The sequence below is a fragment of the Euprymna scolopes genome, chromosome 2 (genome assembly GCF_053919585.1).
Source record: "Euprymna scolopes isolate OS-2025 chromosome 2, ASM5391958v1, whole genome shotgun sequence".
NCBI lineage: Eukaryota > Metazoa > Mollusca > Cephalopoda > Sepiida > Sepiolidae > Euprymna > Euprymna scolopes.
The window spans coordinates 204320124-204345479 of record NC_136483.1 but is presented as its reverse complement, the minus strand read 5'-3'; the positions used below and the strand labels follow the sequence as shown (position 1 = coordinate 204345479).

The 25356-nt window shown below is 33.6% G+C and overlaps 2 protein-coding genes across 5 annotated transcripts in view; one reads left to right on the top strand and one right to left on the bottom strand.

Annotated features, from left to right (window-relative positions):
* LOC145302399 (leucine-rich repeat-containing protein 9-like) overlaps positions 1-25356 on the bottom strand; it is a 245664-nt gene that overhangs the window by 191802 nt on the left and 28506 nt on the right. For all 4 annotated transcript variants that reach the window (XM_080144652.1, XM_080144653.1, XM_080144651.1 and 1 more), the window contains exons 7-10: positions 24330-24512; positions 21871-22026; positions 19786-19872; positions 1074-1165 (exon numbers count right to left, since the gene is read on the bottom strand). In XM_080144652.1, coding sequence (XP_080000778.1) covers positions 1074-1165; positions 19786-19872; positions 21871-22026; positions 24330-24512 — 518 coding nt within the window. The remainder of the gene's footprint in view (positions 1-1073; positions 1166-19785; positions 19873-21870; positions 22027-24329; positions 24513-25356) is intronic.
* Positions 10339-14960, top strand: LOC145302371 (general transcription factor II-I repeat domain-containing protein 2-like). Its single transcript, XM_080144650.1, has 2 exons — positions 10339-11632; positions 12893-14960. Exon 2 carries the CDS (start codon positions 12912-12914, stop codon positions 14766-14768), a length of 1857 nt encoding a protein of 618 aa, XP_080000776.1. The 5' UTR covers positions 10339-11632; positions 12893-12911; the 3' UTR covers positions 14769-14960.

Sequence of the window (25356 nt, the reverse complement as noted above, 5' to 3'; positions counted from 1 at the left end):
GTGTTATCTGCATAATATCTACAAATGATCTAAGAATGTGATTTGGGAGATCATTGATGAAGATCAGAAAGAGAGTTAGGCTCAGGACAGAACCCTGATGGATGTCTGCATTAATACTGTGACCTTCTGATTTCTGCCCATCAACCACTACTCTTATGAACCTATCAAAGAAAAAAGTTTAATAATTGAGAAGACATTTCCAGCTATTCCATAATAGAAATTATACATTTATTGTTCTTTGGATGATTCTTCTGAAACCAATTTATTTCAAAATTTCAAAAATGTTTCCTATAAAACTAAGATCACTTCACTCAAGTTGAAATCACTAAATATTTTGATAACAATTATTAAAATTTGATTCATAATAAATATAGATGTTGTCTATGAGTGCTTTAGTTCACAGGGAATGAATCAGAAAAAATATATCGAGGGCATTGGTAAGGCTGCTACTAAGAAGGTGGGCTCCCTTTACCATGCTAGAAAGCTACTTACACCTAAAACTATTCTGTACCTCTACAATGCTGCCATCCACCCATATATGGAGTATTGTTACCACATTTGGGCTGGTGCAGCTGCTACTATTTTCTTTTTGTCCTAGACAGGTTAAAAAAAATCACCAACTTAATAGATCGCACACTGTCAACCAAACTCCAACCTCTGTTCTATCAATGAAATGTTGCATCTCTATGCATATTTTACAAATATTTAATGGAAAATAATCTTACTTATTCAAAGCTTTTGTACTCCCTTGATGTAAATATACTTGACTAGTGATCCCTAGATGCCAAAATACCTTTTAGTCAAATAGTTTCTTCCATCAAACTGTTAGACTTCTAAATTCCCTCTTGGCTTCCTGCTGCCTCGACTGTACTGACATGTAGAAGTTAAGGTGTAATGTTAAGACATCTTGCTGCTCAACTCCCTACATAGTAACCTCTGCAAATATTGCCTGAATTAGTATCGCTTACGCCCAAGTTGCATTGTGCTCTGTTTGTGGTAAAAAAAACAGTAAAAAAAAAGTTATTTAAAATCCACAATTTTGCACATAAATAAAGAATAAGATTTATTCATACCTTGCATAGTAAGACTCGTATTTTGCATAGACTTTCTGAAAACGATTAAGAGCTTTCAATGGATTTAAATAATTACTTTCTTGTATTTTGGTCTGAAAAGTACAAAGAAATAGAGTACAAATTTTTAAATTCCGTCTAAAAACAACAACAAAACAAAAACACATATCAAATCAAAGTCAGATTTTATTGATCTCATTTCTCATTTCTCATATCTCATTTCTCATATCTCATATATCTCATTTCTCATATCTCATATATCTCATTTCTCATATCTCATATCTCATTTCTCATATCTCATATCTCATATCTCATTTCTCATATCTCATATCTCATTTCTCATATCTCATTTCTCATATCTCATATCTCATTTCTCATATCTCATTTCTCATATCTCATTTCTCATATCTCATTTCTCATATCTCATTTCTCATATCTCATATATCTCATTTCTCATATCTCATTTCTCATATACCATATCTCATTTCTCATTTCTCATATCTCATTTCTCATTTCTCATATATCTCATTTCTCATATATCTCATTTCTCATATCTCATATATCTCATTTCTCATATCTCATTTCTCATATCTCATTTCTCATATCTCATTTCTCATATCTCATTTCTCATATATCTCATTTCTCATTTCTCATATCTCATTTCTCATATATCTCATTTCTCATATCTCATATCTCATTTCTCATATCTCATTTCTCATTTCTCATATATCTCATTTCTCATATCTCATTTCTCATATCTCATTTCTCATATATCATATATCTCATTTCTAATATCTCATATCTCATTTCTCATATCTCATTTCTCATATCTCATATCTCATTTCTCATATCTCATTTCTCATATATCTCATTTCTCATATCTCATATCTCATATCTCATTTCTCATATATCTCATTTCTCATATCTCATTTCTCATATCTCATTTCTCATATCTCATTTCTCATATCTCATATCTCATTTCTCATATCTCATTTCTCATTTCTCATATATCTCATTTCTAATATCTCATATATCTCATTTCTAATATCTCATTTCTCATATCTCATTACTCATATCTCATTTCTCATATCTCATTTCTCATATCTCATTTCCTATATATCTCATTTCTCATATCATATCTCATTTCTCATATCTCATATATCTCATTTCTCATTTCTCATATCTCATTTCTCATATCTCATTTCTCATATCTCATATCTCATTTCTCATATCTCATATATCTCATATCTCATATCTACTTTCTCATATCTCATATCTCATTTCTCATATATCTCATTTCTCATTTCTCATATATCTCATTTCTCATATCTCATATATCTCATTTCTCATATCTCATTTCTCATATCTCATTTCTCATATCTCATTTCTCATATCTCATTTCTCATTTCTCATATCTCATTTCTCATTTCTCATATATCTCATTTCTCATATCTAATTTCTCATTTCTCATTTCTCATATCTCATTTCTCATATCTCATTTCTCATATCTCATTTCTCATATATCATTTCTCATATCTCATTTCTCATATATCATTTCTCATATCTCATTTCTCATATCTCATTTCTCATATCTCATTTCTCATTTCTCATATATCTCATTTCTCATATCTCATTTCTCATATATCTCATTTCTCATATCTCATATCTCATTTTTCATATATCTCATTTCTCATATCTCATATATCTCATTTCTCATATCTCATTTCTCATTTCTCATATCTCATTTCTCATATCTCATTTCTCATTTCTCATATATCTCATTTCTCATATCTCATTTCTCATATCTCATTTCTCATATCTCATTTCTCATATCTCATTTCTCATATCTCATTTCTCATATCTCATTTCTCATATATCTCATTTCTCATATCTCATTTCTCATATCTCATTTCTCATATCTCATTTCTCATATCTCATTTCTCATATATCTCATTTCTCATTTCTCATATCTCATTTCTCATATATCTCATTTCTCATATCTCATATCTCATTTCTCATATCTCATTTCTCATATATCTCATTTCTCATATCTCATTTCTCATACCTCATTTCTCATTTCTCATATATCATATATCTCATTTCTAATATCTCATATCTCATTTCTCATATCTCATTTCTCATATCTCATATCTCATTTCTCATATCTCATTTCTCATATATCTCATTTCTCATATCTCATATCTCATATCTCATTTCTCATATATCTCATTTCTCATATCTCATTTCTCATATCTCATTTCTCATATCTCATATCTCATTTCTCATATCTCATTTCTCATTTCTCATATATCTCATTTCTAATATCTCATATATCTCATTTCTAATATCTCATTTCTCATATCTCATTACTCATATCTCATTTCTCATATCTCATTTCTCATATCTCATTTCCTATATATCTCATTTCTCATATCATATCTCATTTCTCATATCTCATATATCTCATTTCTCATTTCTCATATCTCATTTCTCATATCTCATATCTCATTTCTCATATCTCATATATCTCATATCTCATATCTACTTTTTCATATCTCATATCTCATTTCTCATATATCTCATTTCTCATTTCTCATATATCTCATTTCTCATATCTCATATATCTCATTTCTCATATCTCATTTCTCATATCTCATTTCTCATATCTCATTTCTCATATCTCATTTCTCATTTCTCATATCTCATTTCTCATTTCTCATATATCTCATTTCTCATATCTAATTTCTCATTTCTCATTTCTCATATCTCATTTCTCATATCTCATTTCTCATATATCATTTCTCATATCTCATTTCTCATATCTCATTTCTCATATCTCATTTCTCATATATCTCATTTCTCATATCTCATTTCTCATATATCTCATTTCTCATATCTCATATCTCATTTTTCATATATCTCATTTCTCATATCTCATATATCTCATTTCTCATATCTCATTTCTCATTTCTCATATCTCATTTCTCATATCTCATTTCTCATTTCTCATATATCTCATTTCTCATATCTCATTTCTCATATCTCATTTCTCATATCTCATTTCTCATATCTCATTTCTCATATCTCATTTCTCATATCTCATTTCTCATATATCTCATTTCTCATATCTCATTTCTCATTTCTCATTTCTCATATCTCATATCTCATTACTCATATCTCATTTCTCATATATCTCATTTCTCATATCTCATTTCTCATATATCTCATTTCTCATATCTCATTTCCTATATATCTCATTTCTCATATCTCATTTGTCATATCTCATTTCTCATATATCTCATTTCCTATATATCTCATTTCTCATATCTCATTTCTCATTTCTCATATCTCATTTCTCATATCTCATTTCTCATATATCTCATTTCTCATATCTCATTTCTCATATATCTCATTATCATATATCTCATTTCTCATATCTGATTTCTCATATCTCATTTCTCATATCTCATATATCTCATTTCTCATATCTCATATCTCATATATCTCATTTCTCATTTCTCATACTCATTTCTCATTTCTGATATCTCATATCTCATATCTCATTTCTCATATCTCATTTCTCATATATCTCATATCTCATTTCTCATATATCTCATTTCTCATATCTCATTTCTCATATATCTCATTTCTCATATCTCATTTCTCATATATCTCATATCTCATATCTCATTTCTCATATCTCATTTCTCATATCTCATTTCTCATATATCTCATTTCTCATATCTCATATCTTATTTCTCATATCTGATTTCTCATATCTGATTTCTCATATCTCATTTCTCATATCTCATTTCTTATATCTCATTTCTCATTTCTCATATCTCATTTCTCATATATCTCATTTCTCATATATCTCATTTCTCATATCTCATATCTCATTTCTCATATCTCATTTCTCATATCTCATTTCTTATATCTCATTTCTCATATCTCATTTCTCATATATCTCATTTCTCATATCTCATTTCTCATATCTCATATCTCATTTCTCATATCTCATTTCTCATATCTCATTTCTTATATATCTCATTTCTCATTTCTCATATCTCATTTCTCATATCTCATTTCTCATATATCTCATTTCTCATTTCTCATATCTCATTTATCTCATTTCTCATTCCAGTAATTTTTAATGTTGAAATACTTATTGTATATTTATGTATGAATTTTAGTTTTTCCTTTCTTTAAAAAATATTTTAGATTAATGTTTTTCATTTGTATATATGTTGACATGTGTCGTAATTGGTTACTGTGAATTAAGAGTCAAATTATTAAGCAGCATCATAATGTGAGGAGTTGTGTAATGATATATTTGTTCACATTACATTTAAATTTTTGTATGTTGGTACAGTTAGGGAAACTGAGACTATTAAAGGGAATGCCAAAGACTAGCTCTTCAAGGAAAGAAGCTACTAGAGCATTTGGGAGCCTCCATAATAAATGGATGAGATTTACTTGATTGTTGGGTTGGTCAAGTGTTATTACGTTGAGGCGGCACCAGAACAGCAATTTTGTGGGAACACATTCCATTGAAGTAAAACAAGCACAGGGATGCAACATAATGGTGATGGGACAGGGATTAGAGCTTGGTGGACAGTGTGGGACCCATTAGATTAGATAATCTACTTGTGTAATGTGGTTGTTACATTTTAACACAGACTCAACGTTGTGTGCGAAAGTCTCACAAAGAAGGCAAAAAAAAAATTTGACATAAGTTTTTTTCAGTTTAAAGAAAAGGCATTTATCACCAATCTACACCAAGCCAGCAACAATATAGTAGCATTCTTGCTTTTCATCTCTCTGGGTCAATTAGAAGATTCTTTTAATCTTCTTTTTAGTGTTATGTTATGTGTATAATTCGTTTAACAGCTTATGGCCGCATGGAAATCTGGCCAAAGTCCAGAGGACTAGCGTGTGTTATCGTTCTGCAACATAGTTAATAAAACGCTCTTCCATTTCCACGCATGCTTAAAAGTCTTCCTCTCTGCCACATGCTTTTTTACCTCTCAGCTTTTCTTTCCTTCTCTTCCTCCACTGTGATATCACCTCATGCCACGGCTTGGTCATTTGCATACATGAGATGCCAGTGCTACATACATGCCAGTGCCTTTGTTACATTTGAACCCTATCTAAGAGAACAGAGAAAGAGAGAGAGAGAGAAAGACTAGCGATTGGTGCACCAGCTCAGATGTGACGACAATACTCACTGCATGGGTGGATAATGGCTTTGTAGAGATCCAGGATACTGGCAGGTGTGAGAAGTGGTCTACCATAGTAGAAGGAGTTCACCTTCTTTGCAGCAGACTTGGCAGTATCTTCTGCGCATTTATACCAATTCATATTACCTTCTCACACCTATCAGTATCTCCAATTTAATATGTTTTGCACTATTCACCAAGCTCCAACCCATGTCTTATCGATGCGATGTTGCATCTCTCTGCCTGTTTTACAAGTACGTTAATCAAATATGCTCTGACGAACTCGTAGCTCTTGTACCCAGTCAACGTAAATACTTTAACAAGAGGTCCCTAGATGCCGGAAAGCTTTCTAGTTTCTTCCCTCCAACTATTAGACCTTGAAATTCCCTCCCTATTCCTTGCTTCTTTGATTGTACTAACATGCAGAAATTTCAATGTTATGTGACCAGATATCTGGCTGCTCAACTTCCTCTGTAGGCCGTGGCACGAGGTTCCAAATTGTAACTTCTTACATTCAAATTGCAATATGTATTTTTAGGTGAATAAAATTCAAACATTTTTTTAATGGGATTGATTTTCTTCTACATTTAAATTTTATTGGAGATCATGTGCTAACCACTTCAATCTGCGCCACGGGTTCTTATGGACCCTTGTCCGCAAGAACCTGTGGTGCAGTGGTTAGAGTGGAAAAATCAATTGCAAAAGTGATATTCTCCTGAATGTTGAAGGTTTAATTCTCAGTGTGGGTGACCAAAAAATACAATTGCAAATTACTTAGAACCTCTATCCAGTCATGGCTGAGGGAACAAGAGCATGCTACCCCCATGAAGAAAATAATGGGTTCGGCTTAAAATTCTGTCCAAATTCAACAGAAACATTCCTGAGTTTGACAAGATACACCAGAAGACAGACGGAGGTTACATCGACCAAAACGTTGACCCTCAAGATGGGATTAATTTTCTTCTCCATTTAAATTTTATTGGTGATCATATGCTCTTGACACCCATCTTCATATAACCCTAACCCATCATCATCATCTTCATATAACCCTAACCCATCATCATCATCTTCATATAACCCTAACCCATCATCATCATCTTCATATAACCCTAACCCATCATCTTCATATAACCCTAACCCATCATCATCATCTTCATATAACCCTAACCCATCATCTTCATATAACCCTAACCCATCATCTTCATCTTCATATAACCCTAACCCATCATCATCATCTTCATATAACCCTAACCCATCATCATCATCTTCATATAACCCTAACCCATCATCATCATCTTCATATAACCCTAACCCATCATAATCATCTTCATATAACCCTAACCCATCATCTTCATATAACCCTAACCCATCATCTTCATCTTCATATAACCCTAACCCATCATCATCATCTTCATATAACCCTAACCCATCATAATCATCTTCATATAACCCTAACCCATCATCTTCATATAACCCTAACCCATCATCTTCATCTTCATATAACCCTAACCCATCATCTTCATATAACCCTAACCCATCATCATCATCTTCATATAACCCTAACCCATCATCATCATCTTCATATAACCCTAACCCATCATAATCATCTTCATATAACCCTAACCCATCATCATCATCTTCATATAACCCTAACCCATCATCATCATCTTCATATAACCCTAACCCATCATAATCATCTTCATATAACCCTAACCCATCATCTTCATATAACCCTAACCCATCATCTTCATCTTCATATAACCCTAACCCATCATCTTCATATAACCCTAACCCATCATCATCATCTTCATATAACCCTAACCCATCATCTTCATATAACCCTAACCCATCATCTTCATCTTCATATAACCCTAACCCATCATCATCATCTTCATATAACCCTAACCCATCATCTTCATATAACCCTAACCCATCATCTTCATCTTCATATAACCCTAACCCATCATCATCATCTTCATATAACCCTAACCCATCATCTTCATATAACCCTAACCCATCATCATCATCTTCATATAACCCTAACCCATCATAATCATCTTCATATAACCCTAACCCATCATAATCATCTTCATATAACCCTAACCCATCATCTTCATCTTCATATAACCCTAACCCATCATCTTCATATAACCCTAACCCATCATCATCATCTTCATATAACCCTAACCCATCATCTTCATATAACCCTAACCCATCATCTTCATCTTCATATAACCCTAACCCATCATCATCATCTTCATATAACCCTAACCCATCATCTTCATATAACCCTAACCCATCATCATCATCTTCATATAACCCTAACCCATCATCATCATCTTCATATAACCCAAACCCATCATAATCATCTTCATATAACCCTAACCCATCATCTTTATATTCATATAACCCTAACCCATCATCATCATCTTCATATAACCCTAACCCATCATCTTCATCTTCATATAACCCTAACCCATCATCTTCATCTTCATATAACCCTAACCCATCATCATCATCTTCATATAACCCTAACCCATCATCTTCATCTTCATATAACCCTAACCCATCATCATCATCTTCATATAACTCTAACCCATCATCTTCATCTAACCCTAACCCATCATCATCATCTTCATATAACCCTAACCCATCATCTTCATCTTCATATAACCCTAACCCATCAGCTTCATCTTCATATAACCCTAACCCATCATCATCATCTTCATATAACCCTATCCCATCATCATCATCTTCATATAACCCTAACCCATCATCTTCATCTTCATATAACCCTAACCCATCATCATCATCTTCATATAACCCTAACCCATCATCTTCATATAACCCTAACCCATCATCATCATCTTCATATAACCCTAACCCATGATCATCATCTTCATATAACCCTAACCCATCATCATCATCTTCATATAACCCTAACCCATCATCTTCATATAACCCTAACCCATCATCTTCATCTTCATATAACCCTAACCCATCATCATCATCTTCATATAACCCTAACCCATCATCTTCATATAACCCTAACCCATCATCATCATCTTCATATAACCCTAACCCATCATCTTCATCTTCATATAACCCTAACCCATCAGCTTCATCTTCATATAACCCTAACCCATCATAATCATCTTCATATAACCCCAACACATCATAATCATCTTCATATAACCCTAACCCATCATCTTCATCTTCATATAACCCTAACCCATCATCTTCATCTTCATATAACCCTAACCCATCATCATCATCTTCATATAACCCTAACCCATCATCATCATCTTCATATAACCCTAACCCATCATCATCATCTTCATATAACCCTAACCCATCATCATCATCTTCATATAACCCTAACCCATCATCATCATCTTCATATAACCCTAACCCATCATCATCATCTTCATATAACCCTAACCCATCAGCTTCATCTTCATATAACCCTAACCCATCATCATCATCTTCATATAACCCTAACCCATCATCATCATCTTCATATAACCCTAACCCATCATCATCATCTTCATATAACCCTAACCCATCATCTTCATCTTCATATAACCCTAACCCATCATCTTCATCTTCATATAACCCTAACCCATCATCATCATCTTCATATAACCCTAACCCATCATCATCATCTTCATATAACCCTAACCCATCATCATCATCTTCATATAACCCTAACCCATCATCATCATCTTCATATAACCCTAACCCATCATCATCATCTTCATATAACCCTAACCCATCATCATCATCTTCATATAACCCTAACCCATCATCTTCATATAACCCTAACCCATCATCTTCATATAACCCTAACCCATCATCATCATCTTCATATAACCCTAACCCATCATCATCATCTTCATATAACCCTAACCCATCATCATCATCTTCATATAACGCTAACCCATCATCTTCATATAACCCTAACCCATCATCATCATCTTCATATAACCCTAACCCATCATCTTCATCTTCATATAACCCTAACCCAGGGGTCGGCAACCTACGGCACGCGTGCCACAGGTGGCACGCCAAGCAATTCTAATGGCACGCCGAGCCTCCAAATCTTTTAAACTTCATACAGCCAAAAGGAAACAGTTCTCCTTGGAATTATGAGGATATCTGCGATCTCTTGCGTACTCTTGCCACCTAAGTGCATGCCCACAACAAGAAAACGCGTTTTATTTTTGTCCGTGCGAACCGTAGGCGTTAGATGCTCCATGCTCGTTCAAAGTATGTTCTGTCAGATACTATAATTTTGAAATGCGTTTTGAATTGAGTCTGGTGACTCAGTCTCACCGACCCAGATGAAATACAACGTAGCGTGAGAGAGTTGCAAATGTAAAATTTAGTCAAAAATCATAATAAAAAAATCTAATAAATATATAAAAAGTAACTTATCAGACGAAAATAAATGACCATTAAGTAAATGAATGATTCCTCTACAAAAATCAACAATAAAAATAATCAAGAATTCATAAATTTGGAAATTAAAGCAATATTTTCAGAGATAGGTTGATAAAATCCGCCCAAAATTTCAACGAATCGCCGGAAGTTTTGTTTACATCAGCAGCAGCGCTGACATTTGAAATCTACGGATGCCTTGAAGTGTATATAAAATTTAACTTGAAATTATAAAAAGTGTATATGTAAACCAAAAAATCTTTTGACTATGATTATCTTAATTAAAATAAAACACTTACCAGTGATAATAACAACACGTGTAACATGGAGTTTATTTGTTTTTGTTTAAATTTATTTTAATATTTATACAAATAAAAAAACAATGCCGGAAAAAAAGTTAAGAAAAGTATATAAATTTTTATTTGTAATTATAAAACTTTTGTTTTTAGCTTTTTATTATTATTTAAGTTTTGTAATGAAACTAAGTATATGCTACCATATTCAAAATATGATAAACCTTATTAGGAAACAAATTATTTTTTGGTAGTCATTTTTTTTTCAATATCTGTCTGGCTGTCTGTCTGTCGTTCGTTTAGCAGAAAGAGAGAGAAAGAGTGAGAAATGATTATAATGTTCTGGAACAATATGTAAAACCCCTCCTTTTTTCACACTAAATGACACTATTTACCATCCCTTGTGAAGAGACGATGACTGGCAATGGGTCATTTTGGGGTTAAAGCTTACCAAAACAAAACAAACTTCCATTTTTGTTATCTCCCTATACTGTAACTCTCTAACTTACCACTTACCCTTTCTTTCACTAAGCTTGTCATAAATCTGTCATCAGCTCTAAGAGAGATTAAAAACACGTGGACTCTATTTGAAAAAAGGAGAATGTTTGTTGTGAGTACTTTAAGCTTTAAATAATGATTATAAATAGAAGGGATAACTTTCAGTTTATATTTTTTTTTTGTTTTTAAATATTTTTACATGGTTTTTTTTTTTTCGTAACATTTACTAAGTGTTCCGATACAGATAAAATAGCTATTTTAGCAGATCTTCGAAAGAGCAAATTTAATTTTAAGGGAAAGACTAAAGAAACTTTAATTTTTTTAGCATGATAAAAATAAAAAAATTACACAGCTCATAAATCTTTTTTAAAAAATAAAAGAATGTACATATTTTAAACTTTAGCGTTTATTTTCAAAATGAAGGGATAAAGGTTTAAAAAAAAACAACACATTATTTTATTCATTTTTTTATGATCTTTAAATAAAGATATAAATTAGAGTGTTCCGAGACGAATTTTTAATAGAAATTCATACTTTCATACTTTTAGACAGAGGGGGGGTAAAAATAAATAAAAGAAGTATGAAAATGAATTTTTCAGAAAATAATTTTATTTCCATTCGAAAGAGCGTAGAATTTTACATAAAATCTGAAAAAATGAAAAGGATTTGATGAATAGAAAAAAAATTATCGATTTTTAAAATCATAGAAAATTTTCAAGAATTTACAAATTTACAAATTGAAATTGAAACTATTACGTGAAAACGCTCACGCGCAGTAAGGAAGCTTTGACTTTTTTATGATATTTTTTACGATAAAATTAATTATATGAGATTTTATTTTAAAAAGTTTTACTTTTCTTTAAGAAAAATCTTTCCTAAACACAATGAGCTAAAAAAATTTTGAAAATTATTAGTTTTAAACATTTTATTTGCTGTTTGAAATTGAGGGGTGTTAAATTTAGGAAGGGTGCTAGAGTTACAGAATTGTTCAGTGGTCAGAATATGAATACAAGATAAGGTATAATTGCCTTTCAAATTCTTGAAATTGTACTTTTAATTTTCAAGCTCGTAACTGGGATTAGAAGAGATGAGCAATTTCGATCATCTTCATACTAAACAAAATGGTATGATTGGAGGAATACGTGGATGAAATATTTTTTTTAAATTGTGAATGCCACGCACGAATAGGATCCTAGCTCGAGCTAATCAAAACCTTTAGACTTTTTCTGGGACACCCTGTACATAATTTTTCTCCACAATTTTTATTAAAATGTATCCTGGTTCTCCCACAGCAAAGGCAAGAATAATTTGTTTGGTATTTTATATATATCATAATTGATGTTTACGTAATTAGGCCTATTTATATTTTCAGAATACCCCTGCTGTTAGATATGACTGAAAAGAAAAGAAAACTTGATCATCGCCCATTTCAAGACAATTGGACAATAGAATATGGATTTGTGGAACAAAAGGATCGTGCTGTTTGTGCTTTCTGTTGCGAAAGTGTTGTGTGTCGCACATCTAGTGTACAAAGGCACTTTCAAACCAAACATCAATCTAAGTTTAAAACTTCAGAAGAAAAAGGTGAAGCCATCAAAAAAGCTATTTCTGGTTTCAAAAAACAAACTGTTATTTTGAGCCAAGCTGTTGGAATGAAGAGTAAAGCTACTGAATGTAGTTACAAAATAGCCCAGTGTGTGGCTTTAAATGGTAAACCTTTTACAGATGGTGAATACATCAAAGAAGCTTTTTTGAGTGGTGCTGAAGTTTTGTTTCGTGATTTAAAAAATAAGGACATTATACTCTCTCGAATTAGAGAAATACCAGTCTCTGCAAGATCAGTTGAGAGGCGCATATCTGACTTGGCTGAAAATGTGACAACTAAGCAAACAACTGGATTAAAGCAATCCCTTGTATTTAGTGTCGCTCTTGATGAAAGCACCGATGTAAACGATGCGTCTCGCCTAGCAGTGGTTGCAAGATATCTCGAGAATAATCACATTTATGAGGAGTTGTGTTGTTTATTACCCCTTCATGATACAACCAAAGCAGAAGATATTTTGTGTGCATTTACTGGTTATTTTTCTAAACAAGACATTAACTTGAACAAATTATTCTGCGTAACAACCGATGGTGCTGCTGCAATGGTTGGCAAGAAGAAAGGATTTGTAAAACTTCTGGAAAATCATGTTGGACGCAAACTGTTAAGTTTTCATTGTATTATACATCAGGAGGGCTTATGTGCAAAGACCTCGTCTTTGGATTTGGTCTCTGTGATGAAAACTGTTGTTGAGATAATCAACTTTCTTATTTCTCGCTCTTCATTGGTTCACAGGCAATTCAAATCGCTTCTACAAGAAGTTGAGTGTGAATATGGAGATCTTCTGTTATACAACAATGTTCGCTGGCTTAGTCGAGGCAAAGTTTTAGCTAGATTTGTTTGTTGTCTTGAGGCTATTAAGATGTTTCTTGATGAAAAACAGAAACGATTCCCTCAGCTGAATGATGAAAGCTGGTTGTTGAAGTTGATGTTTATGACCGACATAAACACACATTTGAATGAGCTTAATTTGAAATTACAAGGACAGGGACAAACAGTCCTTGATCTTTTCAGCTATTGGAAAGCGTTTACAATGAAACTTGACATTTTTACCCGTGACATCAACATCAAAGCATTTAAGTACTTTCCAAATGTGAAAAATCATGCAAATCAATTCGAAGTGAACACAGATGAGCTTCAGGAGTACGTGAAAGCACTCAAAGCAGAATTCGAAAAACGAAGCCAGGACTTCTACATTCATGGATCCTTATTTTCATATCTGATTAAGCCCGACATGCTTGATTTGACAAATGCCCAACTGGAACTTTTTAGCTGGATGGACATTGATGATTTTGAAATGCAACAGATTGAATTTAGGTCTTCAGAAATATGGACATTAAAATTTGCTGAACTAAGAAAGTCTCTGGAAGATGAAAATTTTGAAAAGTCTGGTGCTATTCTGAACTGTTGGATCTCCCTCCCAAGCTCATTCATCTGTTTGAAGAAAATTGCTTTTGCTCTTCTCTCAGCTTTTGGTTCAACTTATTCTTGTGAGCAAATTTTCTCTCACATGAAAGCAGTGTTGTCTCCACGTCGAAGTCGTCTAACACCTGAACATTCAGAAAACTGTGTTAAGCTCAAAGTTACAAAGTATGTTCCCGACATTGAGGAATTGGCAAAGACCATGCAAGGACAAGGGTCCCATTAATAATAAAAACTTTTCAGAAACAGTTTTTTCACATTATTTATAAACTTTGACATTATTATATATTTTATGAAATAAATATAGAGAACAGGTATATTGACCTTGATCGTTATAAATAATAAATGTTGGCACGCTGAATAATTTGAAACCCTAAGTCGGCACACGCTAAACAAAAGGTTGCCGACCCCTGCCCTAACCCATCATCTTCATCTTCATATAACCCTAACCCATCATCATCATCTTCATATAACCCTAACCCATCATCATCATCTTCATATAACCCTAACCCATCATCATCATCTTCATATAACCCTAACCCATCATCATCATCTTCATATAACCCTAACCCATCATCATCATCTTCATATAACCCTAACCCATCATCATCATCTTCATATAACCCTAACCCATCATCATCATCTTCATATAACCCTAACCCATCATCATCATCTTCATATAACCCTAACCCATCATCATCATCTTCATATAACCCTAACCCATCATCTTCATCTTCATATAACCCTAACCCATCATCATCATCTTCATATAGCCCTAACCCATCATCTTCATCTTCATATAACATCCTACCTGAGAATTGTTCCTTTAAATTCATCAGCTTAACATTCATGAAGATTAAGAACTGGAAAAAATACATTGAGGACATTGCCAAGGCTGCTGCAAATAAGGTAAGTTCCCTCTATTGTGCTAGAAGACTACTCACATCTGAGAGTATCCTGTACTTCTATAAGGCCACTATTCGCGATGCATGGAATATTGTTGCCACATCTGGGCTCGTGCATCTACCACTAGTCTCTCCCTTTTGGATAGGATCCAAAAAAGAGTTTTACATCTAATAGATACCATTTTGTCAATTATGTTCTAACCCCTGCCCCATTGTCGCAATGTTGCATCTCTGTGCCTGTTTTACAAATATTTTATTAGAATGTGCTCTAATGAATCCGTTGCACTTGTGCCCCCTCGACATACATATCCTCAACAAGTCTGCTTAGCAACAAAATCACACTCCACTCACTCACTCACTGTTGAGGTCCCCAAATTTCAGAAAGCTTTCTACTCTTAATATGTACTTCTTTGAACAGCTAGACTTTGGAATTCTTTTCCTGCTGCTTATCTGACTGTACTGATCTGCAGAAGTTTAAATGTAACATAAACCAACATTTTGTTAATCTTTCCTCAACATGGTTCTAAATATGAAGGGCGGGCAATAAGTAATGCCCCTAACCCACTTCCCATAGAAGTAGAGCAACGAAACTTGGCACAGTTATTAGTCTTTCTCTACATAGGAACCACCCAGATTTATTCATTTCTCCCATCATTTGATGCAGTTCTGGAGACCGTTTTTGTAGAACACTTCAGGTTGGTCCTCCAACCACAACGTGACTTCAGAAATCAAGGCTGCATTATCTGGGAAATGCTTTCCTTTCAAAAACAACTTTATGGCTGGGAAGAGGTGAAAGTCAGAGGATGCAAAGTCAGGAGAGTAGGGAGGATGGGGAAGGATTTCATAACCACACGAGTTGTGGACTGGAGCGTTGTCCTACAGGAGGAGGGTACCTTTGCTGGTCTTTCCCCGCCTCTTGATTTTGATAGCTTCCCTTAATTTCCTCAAAAGTGAAGCATAATAGGCTCCTGTAATTGTGGTAAACTTTGCCAGGAAGTCTGTCATCACTACTCTGTCCTGGTCCCAGAAGACTATAAGCATGACCTTGCCTTCTTTGGAGTTGGTGAGTCCAGGTGCTTCCACTGCATTGACTGGGCTTTGGTCTCTGGATCATAGTGATGGTTTCATCCTGTATAGTCAGTCTTTTGAAAAACTTTGACTCATCTTCTTGGCACATCTCCAAATTCATCCTCGAGCACTCGACGCGTTCTCGCTTCTGGAATGATGTGAGCAACCTGGAAATCCATTTGCCAGACACCTTATGCATATGCAAATGGTCATGAATGATAGTTTCCAAGGACCTTGTACTAATCTAGACATCTTGGGCTATTTGGTGAATAGTAATGCGCCAATCTTCCAAAATGGCAGCCTCAACTTGACGGACAGATGCCTCATCAATGGCAAAAGGGGGGTGAACAGGTCTGGGAGCTGTTTCCACAGACTTTCGGCCACGTTTGAATTCACGATGCCAGCGTTTTACAAGGTTATATGATGGGGCATTATCACCATAAGTTTCTTTCATTTCATCAAAAGTCTCCTGTGATGTGCGTCCTTTCAAATATAAAAACCGGATCACTGCTCGACATTCAACAGGCTCCATTTCACACCTGACTCAGTTCAAAACACCTGTAAAACAGAAACCACAATAAGTTCAGAGCTGTAATTTGCCACATAACCCCGTAGAGATATAAATCATTGCACATGCAAAATTTCAGCTAGATCAGACAACTGGAAGTGGGTCAGGGGCATTACTTATTGCACGCCCCTCGTAGTAGCCTCCTACATTCAAGTGGTGATATTCCTTGTTGGAAGTGAATGTGAGTAAAAAAAAATTTTTTTTAAATATGCTAAGACAAACTTACTGACTGAGACTATCACCCCAGAACCCCAGTTACACGGCCTATAAATCTTACTACCACTTGGGCTCTCTCTTCCAACAACCTTGAAGCTTATGCCATTTCACTAAATACATCCTTATTTCTTCCTTCTCATACACACTAAACATCAGCCATACATCTTATATCTGTGAACATACCTACTAAGCCACACACAAATCTTTTAGTACAATCTTTAATAACAGTTTATATCATCCTTTATAAATGTATTATCAGCTTTAACAGATGTCTTTTACTATTTCAAGGGAGACAATCACATACCATTAGTAACGAGTGGTCTCCCTTAGTCTAGAAAAGTAAGAACATCCGAGAGATTAATTTCAATTTTTAATATGACGAATACAGTTTATCTATATTTTTATTGCTACTATTTAGTTAAGTATTTTTTTATCCTTGAATTTGTTATATAGTCACTATAATATTTTTTATTTTCATTATTAATAATACATTTTTTGCAATTATTCCTTTTAATTAATAATTATAAGCACGTCTCTTTATAATTCTTATATATATTTATTGCTATTATCCAGGGTGATTTTTTTAGAGGTGGCAAACTTTAAGTGACAATTCTATTTTCTTTAATAGCAGATTTAGCAACTTATGACTATTTTCAGTTCAGCTTGATTTGGCAATTCATCATGTGGTTTCAGCAGAACAGAGCCATACCGTGCACAATACAATCAATTTACTGAGAAAAACATTTGAAGGACAAATAATTTCACAAAATGGATCTGTCAACTTGCCACCTCGTTTATGCAATTTAACTCTTTTAGATTATTTTCTTTGGGAATGTTTAAAGTCGCATGTGTATGCTGATAAACCAGACACATTAGATCACTTGGAAGACAACATTTGACGCATTATTGCCGAAATACAGCCTATTTAATGCGTAGAGTTGTGAACATTGAACCTCTAGATTACGCCATATATGCACGTGAATGGCAGGCCCCATATGGCTGAAATTGTATTGAAATTATAAATGTAAAAAAATAACGTTTGCAATAAACCACATATTTGTATAATAAAAATATTTTTCTGTTATTTATTTCAATTTAAAGTTTGCTGTCTCTAACAAACACATCCTATATATTATTATGCTTATGTACCATACGATGTTTAACAGAGATTGCCAACTGCTGGGTAATAAACCTTCAACTAAGATCAGTTCTACAATTGTAATGTGCATTTTTCAGACAATGTCGTTGAAGATCTACTTGTGGCTTGTGTGCATTTTTATCTCTTATAGTTTTCAGTCTAGTTGATAGTTGATTCATGAAACTTGGGTACAGTATGATGAAATTGTGACTGTCTAGTATATAAGTATATAAATAATATATATCATAAAACATACCAGCTGTTTTAGTATGTCATGGCTTTTCAATGTGGATAGCCTTTATTCTTACTACGTATTATATTGACACAAGATCTCCTAAGAAATAAATATATAGCTTTATTTTTCTAATATTAATAAATAATTTGTTCATGCTGCATGTATTATGGAATTTGTGACATTAATGTATTCAATCAGCTCTAGTTTTATTGTATAATACATACGTTTAGCATTTTTATCTGTTTGAATAAAAATGAGGAATAATTTTGTATGGTTCATCATTATGAGTCCATTTCCATTTATAATTTTTTGAAAGCATGTCACCATTCTCTCAATACCAGATAAATTGAGAAGAAGCCATTATGCAAGTTATTTTTTCAGTAATTTCACCATTTTTTATGGATGTACTTATTTATATTACTTTTAAAGTCACTCTAAGGCTTTGTGTCATCTCTAAAATTGATTTAACATTTGCTGTTCGTAACACAAAAAGTAACTCGGTAACATGCAACAACAGTCTTCAAGGATTCTTCTACAACAGTCTGTCTGTGTTCTCTACACGGCCTACTTTTATGCAGTTGTGGCCCACCTAAACTACACACGAACAGCAATATTTTGCATCACTTTGCGAGATCACTAATCATAAAAGTTATGGGCACTGCCATCTTGTTTCTTCCACCTCCGCCCCCGCAGCTTGATTCCACATCACATGTGCGGACGCTTTAATGATAAGCCCTTTTCTGGGTTATCACAATTTTTCCCCCACACCGTTTTAGTTGAATATATATATATATATATATATATATATATATATATATATATATATATATATATATATATATATATATATATCACATGTTGAAAAAACCATATGTAACACCTCTATCAGTGTTTTTACCTTATGAGTCCAAGTTTCTACAATTTTTCCATCATTGTAAACTGTTGTTTTGTAATGTTTATTATGACTATAGAAATATGAGTATATAATATATGGCATGAGTATAAATGACTCGTAAGACTGCATAAATATAAATTATACGATTATACATATCATTTACTGTCTAAAAATTGTTTTCAAAGAACTTCTTTAAAAGTGGCAAAATAAAGTCTTACTTCTTTTGAAGATGTTTCTGATTCTTTGTCAGAATCTGGAGAAATACTCATGTTCTTGACAATTTCACTGAGGCAAATGCTTTTGATCTGAAAATAAAATGGAAAAATATTGAAAATTTTCACAGCAATTTAAAGACATTTGATTGGTCTTTTATTGAATCATATGAATGTTTTGTACTGCATTTTTATTTATTTCTTATGGTGACCTAATCTCTAACACCGTAAACAGTGAAGAAGGTTCCATATATATTAATCTATCCTTATTATTTCATATCCAATCTTTATAATTTTGACGGTTTTACATGTGTTGAATTTTAAGATATTTTAGTTTCACTCCCCAATTTTTCTTGTTGTCATCCATTTTACATGAGTGACACCTTGACTTTTCAATTTAGATATAATTTTTTTTCACAGTACACACGGGGAAAGCTTCATTGAAGAATTTAAGGATTGGTGGAGATAGGTTTTTATACTTATTTCATGAAATTTTTAAGTTGTAGTAATTTATTTTTTATTATCTAAATCCACAACTAGTGTTCCATTTCAAGATTTAAAATTTTCTTTTTGTCTGATTTTGCTGAAGAGAGCCATCTGAAACAAAGTTGATGATATTTCAATCAACAGTTTTTTTCCAATTAGTTCACATACAATGAATTGGTGGAATTTATCACTTTTGCACTCGGTTACTGAATTTAAGTTCACATGGGATTTCTTAGATGGTTCGTTATATCTTCAAATGTTTATTCATGGCTTTTAGTTTGGTTGTTTCGTTTGGAGCATATCAACCATTTTAGGGATATTTAATGCTGAATTCAGTCATTTTTGAAAAAAGATTTTATGCTTAAAGTTGTTAATATCTTCAAATATTAATTCATGGTGTTTAGTTTGGTTGTTTTGTTTTACGGCATATCTGCCTTTTTTTAGTTTAGTGTTGAATTCAATAAATTTGGAAAAAACTTCAAGTTTTTTATAACTTCAAATTCATGGTGTTCAGTTTAATTGTTTTATAGAGAAAAGTTGTTGATTTTGTTTTTGGCTCTGAAGAACATGATTTTGTTTTTGGCTCTGAAGAACATGATTTTGTTTTTGGCTCTGATGAACATGATTTTGTTTTTGGCTCTGATGAACATGATTTTGTTTTTGGCTCTGAAGAACATGATTTTGTTTTTGGCTCTGAAGAAAATGATTTTGTTTTTGGCTCTGTAGAACATGATAGAGTTTTGCAAAAAGAAAGTATATTAGATAGTTTGGGCTTAGCAGCTACCTTATCTGATTTCCTCTCCTAAAAAGTAATTGGCCTTCAACCACGACTTTCCTGCATGCATTTGAAAATGTATATTGTATCAGTGATAGACTGATGGGAGAGGGAAGCTGTTATGAATTATATATAATGGGGCTTGGCATGAACAGCTGATTGATATGATTAGGCCTCTATAACCTCCTGCCTAATCTAAGTAAAGCCCAAAGTTGAATCTTGTAGCTAATGGCCTTTTAATTCCATGCTTATAAGCTGCTCAGCAATCAGGATCTGATTCCCCAGTAACATGGGTTACCAAACTTTGTAACAGAACACGTATGAGTGCAGTGGAAAATATCAGCAGCAACTGTAAGAAAAAAACCAGCACATATGCAAATTAGGAAGTGTGCGTGAGCTGGCGTCTGAAGAAAGAGAAAAACAAGGACACCACGTGCTCGGAGAAGAAGAGTGGGGTAAAAAAAGATGGACATATAAGAAATGGTTATCTACGGCCAGCATGTAGTGGAGCAGAAGCAAGAGACTTTCAGGCTGGTGTCAAGACGAGGAGAAAGAAAAATAGCAATAAACAACTTGTGGTAAAAAAAGAAAGAAAAGCTGGGTCAGGTTTATTTATTTTTGTTTGTTTGTTTGTTTGTTTGTTCCTTTTCGATTTTGCCAGACGACATGAGGGTGCATGAGAGATTTGAACTGTAACGAACACTGTTCAAGCATAACGGCAAGTCACACCATGACCAATAAGTGGTTCGATTAGTCGAGAATCTTACTTTATCTCAAACTGATAAAAAGATCATCACGATGAAGAATGAGAAATAAGGAATAAAACTTACTTTTCTGATGGCCTTTGCCAATCTCTTCATGCCTTCACGATATTTCGACAACATATACTCTTTGAGTTGGTTGGCAGCAACAGACCAACAACTCTTTTGATAATCCAAATTCTTCATCCGGTCATTGTAAAATACACCTTTCTTTTCAACAAGACTCTGAAATGTTAAGAGAACAAAAATGATGAAGAGATCAAAATGATGATATTCACTTCTCGTAGCAATAAAAAATTTTTGCATGTTTTCATGATTTCTTTTCTAAATTTGCGCATTCATTTTTTTTTGTGGACTGTTGTGTTCATGTCCATAGTTGTTGTTTCACCACGTTTTGACCAACTCATCCTCTCTGACCATCTTTATGTGATTAACCATGACGGGATAGATATGGTGAGTTTTGCAACTTTTCCTCAGTAATTACTTCCTTCCATAGTTGTTGTCTCACAACGTTTTTGGACAATTATGGAAGGCAGTCATTTTTTTTAATTACATTTTTACCCCAAACAAGGCACATTGCCACTTTGGTGTAGGGGGCTACTATCAGGGGAAACATCTACTGGGGTACTATGTAGGGATTAGGGCAGCGAGATGTTGGTTCACGTTGCACTTGAACTTATGCATGTCAGTACAGCTGGGGAAGCAGTGACCTGGAATGGAATTCCAAAGTCTAGCAGTTCTGGGGAAGAAAGTCTAGCAGTTCTGGGGTTAAGTTAGAGTTAGGGCTAAGGTTAGTGTTAGAGTTTAGGGTTAGGGTTAAATAGGTCTGCATAACATAAAATGTTTTTTGTCTTAATACAAAATTTTAATTTATTTTTGAATGTCTACAAAATTGAACTTTTTTGCTTACCCATCACTTCCTGTTCTGATACTTCCTTTCTGTCTTGTATCAATGAATGAGAATTTTATCTAGACTAAACCAGTTTATTTTTTATCCCAATCCAAACTGTCCCTTTTGAGAAGCTGAATTTTCTGTACCTACCTCTGCCCTCATGGAAAACAAGTGAACAGATATTAGCAATTCTGTCGAAACTTGTTTTTTTTTCATATAAAAAGAATTTTCGGGGTTTACTTTTAATGCTAAATAGTACTTTGTGTAACAAGAGTTCAAATATGCTTCATATCTTTTGACATTTTTTTTACAACCACTTCACATGCATGGAAACTCAAAAGAAAAACTGACACCAAATGTGGACATCACACACATAGATCTGTACAGGGTGGAATGATAAAATTGTCACCCTAAAAAGATGACATGATTCCATTTCCGTTTGATGAAAACCGTTTTTTTTTTTGTTGCAGATCATCTACTAGTTGGCCAGTTGTGAGGAGCCTTTGATCATGTCTAAAAATTACACAATGTTCAACAAGCGAGATCGGTTGTACAATTGATGCTCTCTTCCAATCCAACAGAACCATTGCCAGTACCAACAAAATGCATCGCTGGATTGCCACAAATAACAGGAATGTGCCCAAGGTGATGAAAACAAAGTTTCCAGCCACAGTTATGGTCTTTAGTGTGATTTCAAGTGAAGGTCACATCATTCCATCTCACATCTTTGAAGTCGACTTGAAAGTAAACACCAAAGTGTACCTGGATGTGCTGACTATTTGGTGGTCTGCAACTGGTCTTATCCATTACAGTTTTTTGAATGCCGACGAAACCATTACAGCGGTGAAGTACTGACAACAAATGGATGAAATGCATCAGAAACTTCAAAAACAACACTCAGCATTAGTCAACAGAAAAGACTTAATTCTCATCCACAACAATACCCAACTGCACATTGCTAAACCGACCCTGCAGAAGTTGAACGAATTGAATTATGAAACTCCATACTTCTAGACTTCTCACCTACCGACTACCACTTTTTCAAGTATCTTGACAACTTTCTGCATGAGAAATGTTTAAAAAACATAAGTGATATCAAAAATGCCTTTATCGTCACCAGAACGCAAGATTTTAACATTACTGGCATAAATACCCTTGTTTTGCATTGGAAAAAGTGTGTTGATTCTGATGGTGCTTATTTCAATCAATAAATTTTTGTTTGAGCCGAGATATATTCATCTGAACTTAAAAGTTAAAAAACCACAAGAACTTTCTTGTCAACCTGATACATTGAGTTAACTTTTTAATGTAAACTTTTCTTTATTATTGGTTGTAAGGATTAAACCTTTAACTCCAGAAGATTGTCACTTAGAATTGAAATTAGAAAACCAACGCATTTACCATTAGGCTGAATGTCAATATGAACAATTTGAGTATGAATTTGGAGAATCTGTTGTTTAGGTGTGTAGTAGTACTACTACTTATTACTATAACATTTTTTTTTTTTTACCATTATTCATATTGCAACTATCTTACTGGCAGTCAAATTTACTATAGTGCAGTACACTGTATACTAGGTCTATTATCATTTCAATATTAGAGAATAGAAGTGTGAATAATCCAAAGAGAATATTACCTCTATGATCTCGAAAATTTCCTTGGAACTCACATTATAAGTGTCTAAAGAGATAAGGTGCGGAAGGTAGAAAAGAACATAAGACGAATAGTTTGACAACTGTGCGACTGGACATGCTCCGTAATGTGGATCTTTAAAGCTTAGATGTTTCAATGTTGACAAACTGCAAAGGTCTTTCACATCCTAGAAAAAAAAACAAAAACAAACAAACAAATCATCTACAAATGAATGAAACGTTTATATAATTTTTAAATAAAATGAAAATGCATTATATTTTTAATTATGTTTTTTTTTCAATTTTCTTGTCATTTTGTTCAAGGCGGGGATGGGGCATTCTACGGAAGACCAGACATTCACCCGCTACCTCATACATTCCAATCACGAGATTGTTTTAAGATTCTAAGCGTCTCATTAAGTGCAAGTGTTTGGATTTCTCTTAAACTTGGTTCACTAGATATATTTACCAGGTAGTTTTGGAATTTTTTTTTTATGAGTTCAATTGTTCAGATAATTACTGGAATGATGGAGATCTTCCTAAGATTCCAGTTTCTTTTCATGTCGTACATAAGTCTTCATCATTTTAACTGAACATGTGTTCAGGAATATGTCATTCTCTTCACACATGTTGGTATTAATTATTTTATTAATAAATAAACAACATTTGCATCAGAAAGATAAAAGGATAATAGTGATACAATAACAATTTATTAACAGTTTGTCTTAGATGAACATAAACAAAGGTTAAGAGACATGTGATACAATAGGCGTGCAATAAGTAATGCCCCTGACCCACTTCTCATAGCAGTAGAGCAACGAAACATGGCACAGTTATTAGTCTTTCTCTACATAGGAACCACCCAGAGTTATGCATTTCTCTCATCGTTTGATGCAGCTCTGGAAACCATTTTTGTAGAACACCCCAGGTTGGTCCTCCAACCACAACGTGACTTCAGAAATCAAGCCTGCATCATCTAGGAAACGCTTTCCTTTCAAAAACAACTTCATGGCTGGGAAAAGGTGAAAGTCA

Bases quoted from the DNA above. Each gene is read 5' to 3' on its own strand.
- LOC145302371 (XM_080144650.1), top strand. From the start codon at position 12,912: ATGACTGAAAAGAAAAGAAAACTTGATCATCGCCCATTTCAAGACAAT.